The 15,640-nt window shown below is 47.4% G+C and overlaps 1 protein-coding gene across 1 annotated transcript in view; it reads right to left on the reverse strand.

The window, feature by feature from the left end:
• Nucleotides 1–2,368: 2,368 nt before the first annotated feature.
• CCDC178 (coiled-coil domain containing 178) overlaps nucleotides 2,369–15,640 on the reverse strand; it is an 825,613-nt gene continuing 812,341 nt past the window's right edge. Inside the window, exon 20 of the mRNA XM_073676720.1 lies at nucleotides 2,369–2,388. Within this exon, the coding sequence (XP_073532821.1) occupies nucleotides 2,386–2,388 (3 nt within the window). The 3' untranslated portion in view covers nucleotides 2,369–2,385. The remainder of the gene's footprint in view (nucleotides 2,389–15,640) is intronic.

Below are 15,640 nucleotides of genomic sequence, written 5' to 3' on the forward strand. Positions count from 1 at the left end.
GAAAAAGAAGGAAGGAAATATGCAATAGCCTCACAAAGCAAGAACTCTCCGCTCTGACTCTGATCTGTGTATCCAGCAAGGGACCAACCGCAATTTACTAACTAATTTCCTTACAGATCTCTGTAATGTTGTTGATACCTGCAAAACACGAGTAGACCTTACCTAGAGTTGTCTAAGGACCTCAACACCCTGTGTCCTAGATAACACAGAGAATAGTTCAGGGCATCATTTCATCTTACAGCAAATAACTCTGGAGAAATCTGCTCCATACATCTAGATATGGTTGTCTCTGTAGCATGTGCACGAAATCTGTACAAACCTTGTACAGATATATGGGATGGATTTGTGCTGAGGAAACTACTTTGCTCGGTTACTTGGTCAGCAAAAGTGATATATAAAAATCGTGAAGCTTCCCGTATTAAAATGACATTTTACAGCAATATTTCCTGAAAAAGAAAAAGTAACAGCACATTTGATCGCGTCACCATTTTTAACACCTGCTATGAATTGAATAATTGAAATGCATGAAAGTGGGTGAAATGGGAAATATATGTATCCTATAGTAACAAGGATTAGGGAACCTCCTGGCACTTTGTTTGCTGCTACTTTTAAGTCAAAGATTTCGTTCTCCTCTTTTTCCTGTAATTGGTGCCATTAATAAAATATATTCCAAAAATCTATAGATAGCAAGCAACTTTATTAAATAACTAATAATGAAACAAATGTAAAGAAAGAGCTACAAATAAGAAGCCATTCCGCCTAAACACAAAGACAAGCACCAATTGAGAACCTTCTCAAGTATCGAATATAATTAAAGATTGATTTGGAGAGATCATTAGGACAAATATCTTATTATTTCTTATGGCTTTTGCCTAATTGAATTCCTTTTGTTCTCATCAGTAAAAGAAAATAATTGTTATCCTAATGCTTCAATCACAACCCAACTCACAACTAGAAATTAATAAATAACAAAGTGGCAGAACTGAGGAAACCGCACTTTATAACCTTTTCTTCTTCATGGTGAAATTGTTTGATCGTTTATTGCACTGGTTACAAATGAAAAATACATTGCAAAATGCGGCACCACTACCACAACCAATTGTGACGGGAGCATAAACCACAGATATCACATAAACATATAAATAAAAGTAAAATGCATGGATGGATGGATAGAGGGATAGACAGATAGATAGATAGATAGATAGATAGATAGATAGATAGATAGATAGATAGATAGATAGATAGATAGATCAAATCTGTGGTCCACATTAATTACAAATATTACACTTAAATAATTAAAGGCAAGACCCTTCAAATTACTGTATAGTAAAGGCACCTTTGGCAATAATTACAGCCTGAATCTGGGTAGCTAGGTCTATATCTGAAAGCTGCGGGGATTGTGAGCAGGGGGTAAATTAAACAAATGAGCAGACATCAGTGAGAGGAGGAAAAGACATAGAAGGAAGAGGAAGATTCGCACTACAATAGCTGCCTAATAGCACAGAGGAAAGCAGTAGCTGCGGACCCCAGGTACCATATATATTCCATTAACTCTTGATGATGAAGGCAATTCTCCATTGAAATCTATTAATACTAAAACAAAATTTACCATGGTTATTAGTTTACATTGGATTATGTGGAAAATGAGTATAATTATTAAATATGAAATAAATCAATAAATTCAGTTTGAGATTGACTGATACATCTGTCAAAAGAATGATACATACTATATGCAATAAAGCTATGAACCTTATATTGATAAAACAGAGGTGAGTTTATGACAGCCATAATTTAGGGAACGTGAACGCTAAAGCCCAGATTAATTAAGACTGGCATTTTGTACACCAGTCTTAATGAAGGGAGTGCTGAAGATACACCAAACTTATTTAGAGGCACATTTGGTGCATCTTTCAAGTGCCGTGCGCCATTGCCAAGAAAGAATTCCCAGAAATTGTCTGGCATACAGTACAGACCAAAAGTTTGGACACACCTTCTCATTTAAAGATTTTTCTGTATTTTCCTGACTATGAAAATTGTACATTCACACTGAAGGCATCAAAACTATGAATTAACACATGTGGAATTATATACTTAACAAAAAAGTGTGAAACAACTGAAAATATGTCTTATATTCTACTTTCTTCAAAGCCACCTTTTGCTTTGATGACGGCTTTGCACACTCTTGGCATTCTCTTGATGAGCTTCAAGAGGTAGTCACCGGAAATGGTCTTCCAACAATCTTGAAGGAGTTCCCAGAGATGCTTAGCACTTGTTGGCCCTTTTGCCTTCACTCTGCGGTCCAGCTCACCCCAAACCATCTCGATTGGGTTCAGGTCTGGTGACAGCAGCTGTCGTTTCATCCCTCATTGACTTGATTATTTATCTTCACTGAAGAAAGAATTTATGAGTAAATTGAGGGTAAATGATCAGTCCTGGATGAGAAAAATACATTTTTTCTAATAAGATATACTACAAAGTTTTTTTTATCGTCACTCATACAATTAATTTGTGGAAAAAAAAACACAGTTGCTCTCTAGAGTAGCGAGTAGTCCACAAATAACAGGACAACCTGAAATCAACTGTAAAAAGCACACATGCAACTTCTCTTACCAGACAAACCAATTTCATACAGCTTTCACTCCACACCGGCCATTGTTGGCTTCACAGACACCATTAGGCAGTATTCTCTCTCAGCATCCACAAAATTGACACACCTATTATTACATTTTGAACTACCGTACATACAAATAGTGTAAGATACAGTTATTACTAACTAGAGTAAAGCATAATAATCAAAAGGTCATCAAAAAGTATTTGCACCATCTTATTTCCTGGGACTGTTCTATATATTTATTGTCTGTTTGGTGATTCAATAACGTATTGGCACACTGTTTTACCCTCACCCTGTGTTGTCTGAATAGCATTCTGCCCACGGGAGACCCCGGGTCTTCACAGGTGCGCATCACATTACTCCTTGAGCATCTTAAGTGGAACATCATATTATGGGGCCTCCTGATGAACCATCCTTGGGGAAACACGTTGAGGCATTAAGGATTATCTGAGACATTATTTATGGATAAGTAACCCCTTCCCCTATATGCCATATATGTAAGGCACAGGCACATTATTTTTGGGAAAGACAGACCTTTTTGCCTGTAGGTGTTATCATTGTTTAAGATATATTGTGCAGCCTACAGGTATATAAATCATCTAATAGATCAAACACAGACACTTTATTTGTTTACCTTTCTGTCATTGTTATATGTTAATATCAAAGCAAATGATAATATCTGGGTTAGTTAGGTTTAAGTCATGTATTCACTTTCTAACCTAGAAGCTAGTGGATAACTTTGATATGAGTTAACGAACAATGAGTCTGTGTTTCTGATACGTATTGCTTTGGCTATACGTACAGTACAGACCAAAAGTTTGGACACACCTTCTCATTTAAAGATTTTTCTGTATTTTCATGACTATGAAACTTGTACATTCACACTGAAGGCATCAAAACTATGAATTAACACATGTGGAATTATATACTTAACAAAAAAGTGTGAAACAACTGAAAATATGTCTTATATTCTAGGTTCTTCAAAGTAGCCACCTTTTGCTTTGATGACTGCTGTAATGCACACGCCCGGGCTGAGCGGCGTGTGCGTGTGATTCCACTGGACCGTGCCGGAGAGTGAATGCCTGGAGGGGCGTAACTAGGTATTCACCCGATCTGACCAGGGTCGCACGACGGCATACGACGCCAGTGCACCAAGGAGGAACCGAGCAGAGGGACCAGGTGCTACTCCAGGACAGACCCCGGACACGGCTGTTGACCCACACAGGGGAATACAGGAACAGGCTGGTTAGGCTGGCGCACAGACTGGTGGGTATAGGCAGGCACGACTGGTATGCAGGCAGGCGGGTATGCAGGCAGGGGGGTACAGGCAAGCACGGCTAGAGTGCAGACAGGGATGCACTAGTAGGTAGGAACACTGGCGGGATAGGACCCAGTACACACTGGGACTCAGGAACAATACAGGCAGAGGGGTACAGGCAAGCACAGCTAGAGTGCAGACAGGGAGGCACTAGCAGGTAGGGACACTGGCGGGATAGGACCCAGTACACACTGGGACTCAGGAACAGAACCACAGATGTGACGGACAAACACAGCAGAGTGAGGCCGCCCAGAGAGGTGAGCGAGAACAGGGCAGGACAAGACCGCCTGGAGCGGTGAGCAAGAGTAGAGCAGGACAAGGCCGCCAGGAGCGGTGAACAAAGGGTCAGAGCTGAGCGAGACTGCCGGAGCAGTGAGCAAGAGTAAAGCAGGACGAGGCCGCCTGGAGCGGTGAGCAAGAGTGGAGCAAGACTGCCGGAGCAGTGAGCAAAAGGATAAGAGCGGAGCGAGACTGCCGGAGCAGCGAGCAAAAGGGTCCGAGTGGAGCAAGGCTGCCGGAGCAGCGAGCAAAGGAGTCAGAGCAGGCTAGAACCGCAGGAGCGGTGAGCAAAGGAGTCAGAGCAGGCTAGAACCGCCGGAGCGGTGAGCAAAGGAGTAGGAGCAGGCTAGAACCGCCGGAGCGGTAAGCAAGGCAGAGCAGGGGGGACAGGGCTCTGTTCACACGGAACAGACAGGAAGAGAAAGGCAGAGCCAGATACCCACAGGATACTTGCAGTGAAGTAGCGAGTGGACCACAAACGGGAGTACAGAGACAACAAGCAGGAGTTAGGTACAAGTTCAGACTCTGCAGAAAAAGGAAGGGAATGGACATAGAGGCAAAACAGGTAAAGGATAGGAAAGAGTTCAGACTGGAACTGAGTGTACGGAGGAGACCGACACTGCAGCGGGATACAGGAGCGGGTCTGGGAATACGGCCCCCAGAGAGGCGGGACGAACAGGCAAGGAGCGTGTTCAGACAGGACAGACAAGATACAGGAACGGATCTAGGTAATCGGCCCCTAGAAGGCGGAAGGAACAGGCTAGGAGCGTGTTCAGACAGGCCTGGAAATACAGCCTCCAGGATAGGCAGACAAGAGAACACAGACAGGACTCAGTTCAGACACGGGAACTGATACCGCAAGGCAGGAGACATAGACAGGACTCAGCTCAGACACGGGAACTGATACCGCAAGGCAGGAGACATAGACAGGACTCAGTTCAGACACGGGAACTGATACCGCAAGGCAGGAGACATAGACAGGACTCAGTTCAGACACGGGAACTGATACCGCAAGGCAGGAGACATAGACAGGACTCAGCTCAGACACGGGAACTGATACCGCAAGGCAGGAGACATAGACAGGACTCAATTCAGACACGGGAACTGATACCGCAAAGCAGGAGACAAAGAACGGGACCTGGCACCTTCAGAGTGCAAGCACACACTGAAAGAAACACTATGCTCAGGCAGGGATAGATGGGAGCAGCTGAGCTATATACCAGGTGACAGACAGCAATAGGCTGAGGACGCACAAGGGGTGTGACCCACAGCAGGTACAAAAAGCAGGAAGTGATCGGGCGCCGCCCTTAAGCAGCAGAAACAGACACAAACAGACAGCATGGAGGGAAGCCAGAGAGACATTCTGGACTGGAGCTCAAGTGCGCGCTCTTGCACAGTGGGAGATGGACCACCATGCAAGGACGCCACCAGGTATGTTACAGTACCCCCCCCCTTACGCCCCCTCTTCTTCAGGCTTGCCAGAATCTTCCGCAGGGAATTCGAGGGCCAATTCTTCACTTCGAAGAGATCACTTCCACTGTCCACCGGAAAAACTGGTCTCCTCTGGGTAGCTAGGATGCTACCTCCCATCCAGCCACCCTTAGCAACAGACGAAATGGGTGGAGTACCAGGAACAGCACACAAGGAAGTCTCTCTCCACATATTTTCAGGTGGCACCCCAGAGGGTACAGGAGACAATTGGAAGTCCTCCACCGGGTTGGAGGGGGACAGAGACTTGGGGGTAATCTCTGCTTCGAGGTACATCTTGTCAAGCTCACAGGAAGAAATAGACGGGTTATCAGGTACATAATGAGGAAAAGTCACTGTCTCTTTGTTATCTGGTGGTACCCCGGAGGATTCAGGAAACAACTGGAGGTCCTCCGCCGGGTTAGAAGAGTGCAGAGGCTCAGAGAAAACATCTGCTTCAGAGTACACTAGGTCGGACTCACTGGACGAAGCAGGCGAGGTATCGGGTACCGAGTATAGGAAAGTCTCTGTCCATTCACCACCAGGTGGCACCCCAAAGGGTTCTGGAGACAACTGGCGGTCCTCCGCCTGGTCAGAGGGGTGTAGAGACTCATGGATAACCTCTGCTTCAGAGTACACTAGGTCGGACTCACTGGACGAAGCAAGCGAGGTATCAGATCCAGGATATAGGAAAGTCTCTGTCCATTCACCACCAGGTGGCACCCCGAAGGGTTCTGGAGACTACTGGAGGTCTTCCGCCTGGTCAGAGGGGTGTAGAGACTCGGGAGTAACCACTGCTTCGGAGTACACTAGGTTGGACTCAGTGGACGAAGCGAGCGAGGTATCAGGTACAGAGTATAGGAGAGTCTCTGTCCTTTCGCTACCAGGTAGCACCCCGAAGCGTTCTGGAGACAACTGGAGGTCCTCCGCCTGGTCGGAGGGGTGTAGAGACTCCGGGGTAACTACCACTTTGGGGTACCCATTGTCAGGCTCACAGGACGAAGCGGACAAAGTATCGAGTACCGGGTGTAGAGAAGTCTCTCTCCATTTGTCATCGAGTGGTATCCCGGAGGATTCAGGAGGCAACAGGGGGTCCTCCGCCAGGTAGTAGAGGTGCACAGACTCTGAGGTAACCACAGCTTTGGAGCATCCTTGGACATGCACCCCGGTTAAAGTGGGTGAAGCATCTGATGCCGGGTGCAGGAAGTTCTCCTGTGTGGAGTCTGGATGGGCAGAAGTCTCTTCGGGCAGGAGAACTGGTGCACTACCCACGCACATTACCCGTTGGGGTTTCTCCGGGATACAGGGAGATGAAGCTTCAGTAGGGACTTCAAGGTTGGGGTCAGGAGGTCTCAGGGAGGACAGACCCTGGCGTGACGGCTTGCCTCTACGTCTAGCACGTCTGGACTGCCTCTTGAGGTTGGGAGAAGTATTCCGGAAAGCGTAGTCACCCTGTGAGGATTCTGGGTGGGCAGTAGTCTCATTGGGCTATTGCGCTACCCACACACATTACCCATTGGGGCTGCTCCGGGATATTGGGAAGTGAAGCTTCAGCAGGAGCCTCCGGGTTAGGATCATCGAAGACCATTAGAAAGGCCACCAGGAAGGCCATTAGGTCCAGGAGAATCGGATCCTGTGTTTAATATAGGGGGTTGATCCATTGCAAGGCATCACCCGCCAGATAAGACATAATGAATGCCACCTTAACCCGATCGGTGGGAAAACATAGAGGGTAGAACTTGAAGTGTAGCATGCATTGCTCCACAAATGCACGACTTTGTCTTGGATCCCCATAATAACGTAGCGGATCCGCAGGAACGAGAGCAGATAGATCCATCTGGACGGGTGCGTAATTCGCCTAGAACTCAGTTAAAGGGAAAAAAAAAATGTATTTATTTATTTTAATGCATGTATTCGCTGGAAAACTTCTCAGAGAGCGAAGGCCGTGGGGCTCAACGGGAACCATGTCCTGAGCATGCTGTAATGCACACGCCCGGGCTGAGCGGCGTGTGCGTGTGATTCCACTGGACCGTGCCGGAGAGTGAATGCCTGGAGGGGCGTAACTAGGTATTCACCCGATCTGACCAGGGTCGCACGACGGCATACGACGCCAGTGCACCAAGGAGGAACCGAGCAGAGGGACCAGGTGCTACTCCAGGACAGACCCCGGACACGGCTGTTGACCCACACAGGGGAATACAGGAACAGGCTGGTTAGGCTGGCGCACAGACTGGTGGGTATAGGCAGGCACGACTGGTATGCAGGCAGGCGGGTATGCAGGCAGGGGGGTACAGGCAAGCACGGCTAGAGTGCAGACAGGGATACACTAGTAGGTAGGAACACTGGCGGGATAGGACCCAGTACACACTGGGACTCAGGAACAATACAGGCAGAGGGGTACAGGCAAGCACAGCTAGAGTGCAGACAGGGAGGCACTAGCAGGTAGGGACACTGGCGGGATAGGACACAGTACACACTGGGACTCAGGAACAGAACCACAGATGTGACGGACAAACACAGCAGAGTGAGGCCGCCCAGAGAGGTGAGCGAGAACAGGGCAGGACAAGACCGCCTGGAGCAGTGAGCAAGAGTAGAGCAGGACAAGGCCGCCAGGAGCGGTGAACAAAGGGTCAGAGCTGAGCGAGACTGCCGGAGCAGTGAGCAAGAGTAAAGCAGGACGAGGCCGCCTGGAGCGGTGAGCAAGAATGGAGCAAGACTGCCGGAGCAGTGAGCAAAAGGATAAGAGCGGAGCGAGACTGCCGGAGCAGCGAGCAAAAGGGTCCGAGCGGAGCAAGGCTGCCGGAGCAGCGAGCAAAGGAGTCAGAGCAGGCTAGAACCGCAGGAGCGGTGAGCAAAGGAGTCAGAGCAGGCTAGAACCGCCGGAGCGGTGAGCAAAGGAGTAGGAGCAGGCTAGAACCGCCGGAGCGGTAAGCAAGGCAGAGCAGGGGGGACAGGGCTCTGTTCACACGGAACAGACAGGAAGAGAAAGGCAGAGCCAGATACCCACAGGATACTTGCAGTGAAGTAGCGAGTGGACCACAAACGGGAGTACAGAGACAACAAGCAGGAGTTAGGTACAAGTTCAGACTCTGCAGAAAAAGGAAGGGAACGGACATAGAGGCAAAACAGGTAAAGGATAGGAAAGAGTTCAGACTGGAACTGAGTGTACGGAGGAGACCGACACTGCAGCGGGATACAGGAGCGGGTCTGGGCATACGGCCCCCAGAGAGGCGGGACGAACAGGCAAGGAGCGTGTTCAGACAGGACAGACAAGATACAGGAACGGATCTAGGTAATCGGCCCCTAGAAGGCGGAAGGAACAGGCTAGGAGCGTGTTCAGACAGGCCTGGAAATACAGCCTCCAGGATAGGCAGACAAGAGAACACAGACAGGACTCAGTTCAGACACGGGAACTGATACCGCAAGGCAGGAGACATAGACAGGACTCAGCTCAGACACGGGAACTGATACCGCAAGGCAGGAGACATAGACAGGACTCAGTTCAGACACGGGAACTGATACCGCAAGGCAGGAGACATAGACAGGACTCAGTTCAGACACAGGAACTGATACCGCAAGGCAGGAGACATAGACAGGACTCAGCTCAGACACGGGAACTGATACCGCAAGGCAGGAGACATAGACAGGACTCAATTCAGACACGGGAACTGATACCGCAAAGCAGGAGACAAAGAACGGGACCTGGCACCTTCAGAGTGCAAGCACACACTGAAAGAAACACTATGCTCAGGCAGGGATAGATGGGAGCAGCTGAGCTATATACCAGGTGACAGACAGCAATAGGCTGAGGACGCACAAGGGGTGTGACCCACAGCAGGTACAAAAAGCAGGAAGTGATCGGGCGCCGCCCTTAAGCAGCAGAAACAGACACAAACAGACAGCATGGAGGGAAGCCAGAGAGACATTCTGGACTGGAGCTCAAGTGCGCGCTCTTGCACAGTGGGAGATGGACCACCATGCAAGGACGCCGCCAGGTATGTTACAACTGCTTTGCACACTCTTGGCATTCTCTTAATGAGCTTCAAGAGGTAGTCACCGGAAATGGTCTTCCAACAATCTTGAAGGAGTTTCCAGAGATGCTTAGCACTTGTTGGCCCTTTTGCCTTCACTTTGCGGTCCAGCTCACCCCAAACCATCTCGATTGGGTTCAGGTCTGGTGACTGTGGAGGCCAGGTCATCTGGCGTAGCACCCCATCACTCTCCTTCATGGTCAAATAGCCCTTACACAGCCTGGAGGTGTGTTTGGGGTAATTGTCCTGTCGAAAAATAAATGATGGTCCAACTAAACGCAAACCGGATGGAATAGCATGCCGCTGCAAGATGCTGTGGTAGCCATGCTGGTTCAGTATGCCTTCAATTTTGAATAAATCCCCAACAGTGTCACCAGCAAAGCACCCCCACACCATCACAACTCCTCCTCCATGCTTCACGGTGGGAACCAGGTATGTAGAGTCCATCCGTTTAACTTTTCTGCGTTGCACAAAGACACGGTGGTTGGAACCAAAGATCTCAAATTTGGACTCATCAGACCAAAGCACAGATTTCCACTGGTCTAATGTCCATTCCTTGTGTTCTTTAGCCCAAACAAGTCTCTTCTGCTTGTTGCCTGTCCTTAGCAGTGGTTTCCTAGCAGCTATTTTACCATGAAGGCCTGCTGCACAAAGTCTCCTCTTAACAGTTGTTGTAGTGATGTGTCAGCTGCTAGAACTCTGTGTGGCATTGACCTGGTTTCTAATCTGAGCTGCTGTTAGCCTGCGATTTCTGAGGCTGGTGACTCGGATAAACTTATCATCAGAAGCAGAGGTGACTCTTGGTCTTCCTTTCCTGGGGCAGTCCTCATGTGAGCCAGTTTCTTTTCAGCGCTTGATGGTTTTTGCAACTGCACTTGGGGACACTTTCAAAGTTTGCCCAATTTTGCAGACTGACTGACCTTCATTTCTTAAAGTAATGATGGCCACTTGTTTTTCTTTAATTAGCTGCTTTTTTCTGGCCATAATACAAATTCTAACAGTCTATTCAGTAGGACTATCAACTGTGTATCCACCAGACTTCTGCACAACACAACTGATGGTCCTAACCCCATTTATAAGGAAAGAAATCCCACTTATTAAACCTGACAGGGCACACCTGTGAAGTGAAAACCATTTCCGGTGACTACCTCTTGAAGCTCATCAAGAGAATGCCAAGAGTGTTCAAAGCAGTCATCAAAGCAAAAGGTGGCTACTTTGAAGAACCTAGAATATAAGACATATTTTCAGTTGTTTCACACTTTTTTGTTAAGTATATAATTCCACATGTGTTAATTCATAGTTTTGATGCCTTCACTGTGAATGTACAATTTTCATAGTCATCAAAATACAGAAAAATCTTTAAATGAGCAGGTGTGTCCAAACTTTTGGTCTGTACTGTATATCACTGAGACAATTTGATTGGATTGAACCATTTGTGGTGGACCTTTGACCAAAAAAGTGCTTAATCTTTGCTATTATCAGTATTGTTCCGCATATGGTATGTGATTTTCTAGCCGTCAGTGTTTACAGCCTTAAGGAATTTTTGTATCAAATACCCAGAACAAGCTAAGTTGTTGTCATTATTCCTACATCGGTGAGCAGGGAAAATCAGGGTTTCTCAGGGACAGCCGCCTAGGAGTGTGGGCGCCAACTGTCGCTTTACACATAGGGTGCCAACCTCCGCTGCTAGGCAGATACAGTTGATAGGGCTGCCTAGCGTGCCAGGGTATGTAAGTGTTTTTGATGTCTATGTTTGTCTTTTATAATACATTTTAACACTATCTAATAAACATTGTAAGTTTTAATAAGGTTTTTTGATGCTAAACTAAGATACAGTATTATACAGCTTGTCAGCATGTATTGTACGAGTTGTTCAATATATATATAGTTATTATTATTATTATTTATTATTATAGCGCCATTTATTCCATGGCGCTTTACATGTGATAGGGATATACATAACAAAAGCACTTACATAATCTTAACAAAACGAGTCAGCGACTGGTACAGGAGGAGCGAGGACCCTGCCCGCGAGGGCTCACAGTCTACAAGGGATGGGTGAGGATACAGTAGGTGAGTGTAGAGCTGGTCGTGCAGTGGTGTTTACTGCAGGGTGTAGGCTTGTCGGAAGAGGTGGGTCTTCAGGTTCCTTTTGAAGGTTTCCACGGTCGGCGAGAGTCTGATATGTTGGGGTAGAGAGTTCCAGAGTAGGGGGGAAGCACGGGAGAAATCTTGTATACGATTGTGGGAGGAGGAGATAAGAGGGGAGTAGAGAAGGAGATCTTGTGAGGATCGGAGGTTGCGTGCAGGTAAGTACCGGGAGACTAGGTCACAGATGTATGGGGGAGACAGGTTGTGGATGGCTTTGTATGCCATGGTTAGAGTTTTGAACTGAATTCTCTGGGCAATGGGGAGCCAGTGAAGGGATTGACAGAGAGGAGAGGCCGGGGAATAGCGGGGGGACAGGTGGATTAGTCGAGCAGCAGAGTTTAGGATAGATTGGAGAGGTGCAAGAGTATTGGAAGGGAGGCCACGGAGCAGGAGGTTGCAGTAGTCGAGGCGGGATATGATGAGGGCATGCACTAGTGTTTTTGCAGAGTCTTTGCTGAGGAATGCACGGATCCGGGAGATGTTTTTGAGTTGGAGTCGGCAGGAGGTGGAAAGGGCTTGGATATGTGGCTTGAAGGAGAGATCATAGTCCAGGGTTACCCCAAGGCAGCGAGCTTGTGGGACTGGGGAGAGTGAACAGCCATTGACATTGATGGATAGGTCGGATGGGGGATGTGAATGAGAGGGTGGAAAGATGATGAACTCTGTTTTATCCATGTTGAGTTTTAGAAATCTGTCGGAGAAGAAGGATGAGATGGCGGACAGACATTGTGGGATTCTGGTGAGTAGGGAGGAGATATCGGGTCCAGAGAGGTAGATCTGTGTGTCGTCAGCATAGAGGTGATACTGAAAGCCGTGAGACTCTATGAGCTGTCCCAGGCCGAAGGTGTAGATGGAGAAGAGCAGAGGTCCTAGAACTGAACCTTGGGGGACACCGACAGATAGGGGGCGAGATGAGGAGGTGGTGCGTGAGTGGGAGACGCTGAATGTCCTGTCTGTTAAGTATGAGGAGATCCAAGATAGAGCCAAGTCCGTGATGCCAAGAGATGAGAGAATCTGGAGTAAGAGGGAATGGTCCACTGTGTCAAAGGCAGATGACAGGTCCAGAAGGAGGAGGATAGAGTAGTGTTGCTTGGATTTGGCATTTAGTAGGTCGTTGGTGACTTTGGTCAGGGCAGTTTCAGTCGAGTGATGCGGTCGGAAGCCAGATTGTAGACGGTCGAAGAGGGAGCAGGAGGAGAGGTGGGAGGACAGTTCAAGGTGGACATGTTGTTCTAGAAGTTTTGAGGCAAAGGGGAGGAGTGATATGGGGCGGTAGCTGGTCAGAGAGGAAGGGTCAAGGGAGGGCTTTTTGAGGATGGGTGTGATTGCGGCATGTTTGAAACATGAGGGGAAGACTCCGGTTGTTAGTGATAGATTGAAGAGGTGGGTTAGGGTTGGGATGAGGACTGTGGTGAGGTTAGTGATGAGGTGGGATGGGATTGGGTCAAGTTCGCAGGTGGTGAGGTGTGATTTGGAGAGTAAAGAGGAGACTTGACCTTCTGTAATGGTGGAGAAGTGGGGTTTGGAGGAGGAGGGTTGTGTAGATATGAGGAGGGGTTGTGTGGACTTTAGGCCAAAGTTTTGTCTGATGGTGTCAATCTTCTGTTTGAAGAATGAGGCAAAGTCGTTGGCTGAGATGAGAGAAGAGGGAGGAGGTGCTGGGGGACGAAGGAGAGAGTTGAAAGTGTTAAATAGCTGTTTAGGGTTGTGAGATAGGGAGGATATGAGAGATGAGAAGTAGGTTTCTTTTGCTGTAGTGAGTGCGGACTTGAAATTAGTGAGGGATTGCTTGAATGCGATGAAGTGCTCGATGGAGTGAGACCTTTTCCATCTCCGCTCCGCAACCCTGGAGGCCCGGCGCAGTTCTTTGGTAAGTTTAGTGTGCCAGGGTTGCCTGTTGAATGTGCGAGGTGTGGTGTGTGTGAGAGGGGCGATCGAGTCTAGAGCTGAAGCTATTGTGGTGTTATATGAAGCAGCAGCAACGTCTGCATCGTGCAAGGAATTTATGTCTGTGAGAGGAAGGAGGGATTCAGAGAGAGAGTGTAGGTCAAGGTGTTTGAGATTTCTGCGAGGGTGTGTGAGTTTGTGGAGTGGGGATTGTGCACCCGGAGAGGAGAGGGTAGAGAATGTGAGGAGGTTATGGTCAGAGAGAGGGAGTGGTGAGTTAGAGAGGTTAGATAGGGAACAGAGGCGGGTGAAGATGAGGTCCAGTGTGTGGCCATCTTTGTGGGTGGGTGTGGAAGACCATTGAGTGAGTCCAAAGGAGGAAGTGAGGGATAGGAGCTTAGAGACAGACGAGTGGGGAGTGTCAATGGGGATGTTGAAGTCACCCATTATGATAGTGGGGATGTCAGTGGAAAGGAAGTGAAGCAGCCAGGTAGTGAAATGGTCTAAGAAGGTGGTGGCTTGCCCTGGGGTTCGGTAAACGACGGCCAGTTGGAGGTTGGAGGGGGAATAGATGCGCACACAGTGCACCTCAAAAGAGGGGAGTGTAACGGAGGGTGGCAGTGGGATTTTGGTGAAAGCGCAGAGTTCTGATAGGAGGAAACCTACGCCTCCACCATGTTTGCCATTAGGGCGGGGGGTGTGGGAAAGGTGGAATCCGCCATATGAAAGGGCAGCTGGGGAGGCTGTGTCAGAGGGGGTGAGCCAGGTTTCGGTGATGGCGAGGAAGGAGAGTTTGTTTGTAATGAAAAGATCGTGGATGAAGGAAAGTTTGTTGCAGACAGAGCGAGCATTCCATAGAGCTCCTGTTAGTATAGCTGAGGAGGTGGGTATTAGTTGGATGGGTATGAGGTTAGAAGGGTTGCGACAGTTAGAGGAAGGTCGTGGATAGGAGGTAGAAGTGACTGTGGGGATATGGCGAGGAGGACCAGGATTTGGAGAGATATCTCCAGCAGTGAGGAGGAGCAGAGAAAGTGTTAGCAGGTGGGAGCAAGAGAGAGCATGAGGTGGCTGTCTGTGTTTGGAGATCCAAATACCACAATTACCACAATAAAGACATTTTTAACTTTATCCTATCAAGCAGGATACCATGGAGAGCCCCGTAGTGCATGAGAATAGGACTCCCTATCCTGGTTGTTAAAAACATAGATTCACATAGACTTTTTATATGGATTTTAAATGCATTAAATATAGTTAAATTAAGTTGATTTTAATGACGAGACACCGTATAGTGCACATATGGCGGATTTTTGGTGCATTTTTCCTCTGCATAAAAAAGTCATGACAATTCAGCATCTAGTGCATCTCTGCATGGAAAATGCACCAAATTTTTCAATGAAATGACAGGTGAACATCTGATTTGCAAATGACATGTAAAAGAAAGTGAGAAAAAGATTTCTTTTCTGGTCATATTTTACTGTCTAAAATCTATATAAACAAATCTGTGTGCACATACCATATGGCAAAAAAAACTGCATTGTTAAAGCGCATCAAAAACTATATGCATACAGCCTAAAAGGGGTTGTTGGAGATTTAAAAAAATAAACTATTCTATCTTCGCTCTTATCCAAGGTGCTTAAAAACTGTAATCACATATGAAGGCCCGAAATCAGATGTTTTAGGACATTTGATCTAGCACTTTGCTTTAGTTCCCAATTTGTAATATTAGTTGTTAAAAATGGCATTTATTAGACATAAGTTTTGAATTTTTTTCATGTAGAGCATTGAAACACAGGGATAGATCTTTATGCGAATAGTTCATTCAGCCACATAATTATCAAAGTGAATTAAAGCTTCGAACACAGAGTACGGGCTCGCAGTCTGAACACAACGGGACTC

This window comes from Phyllobates terribilis, unplaced genomic scaffold, assembly GCF_046119375.1.
Source record: "Phyllobates terribilis strain yellow unplaced genomic scaffold, ASM4611937v1 Scaffold_4__5_contigs__length_816908805, whole genome shotgun sequence".
In the NCBI taxonomy this organism is placed as follows: Eukaryota; Metazoa; Chordata; class Amphibia; order Anura; family Dendrobatidae; genus Phyllobates; species Phyllobates terribilis.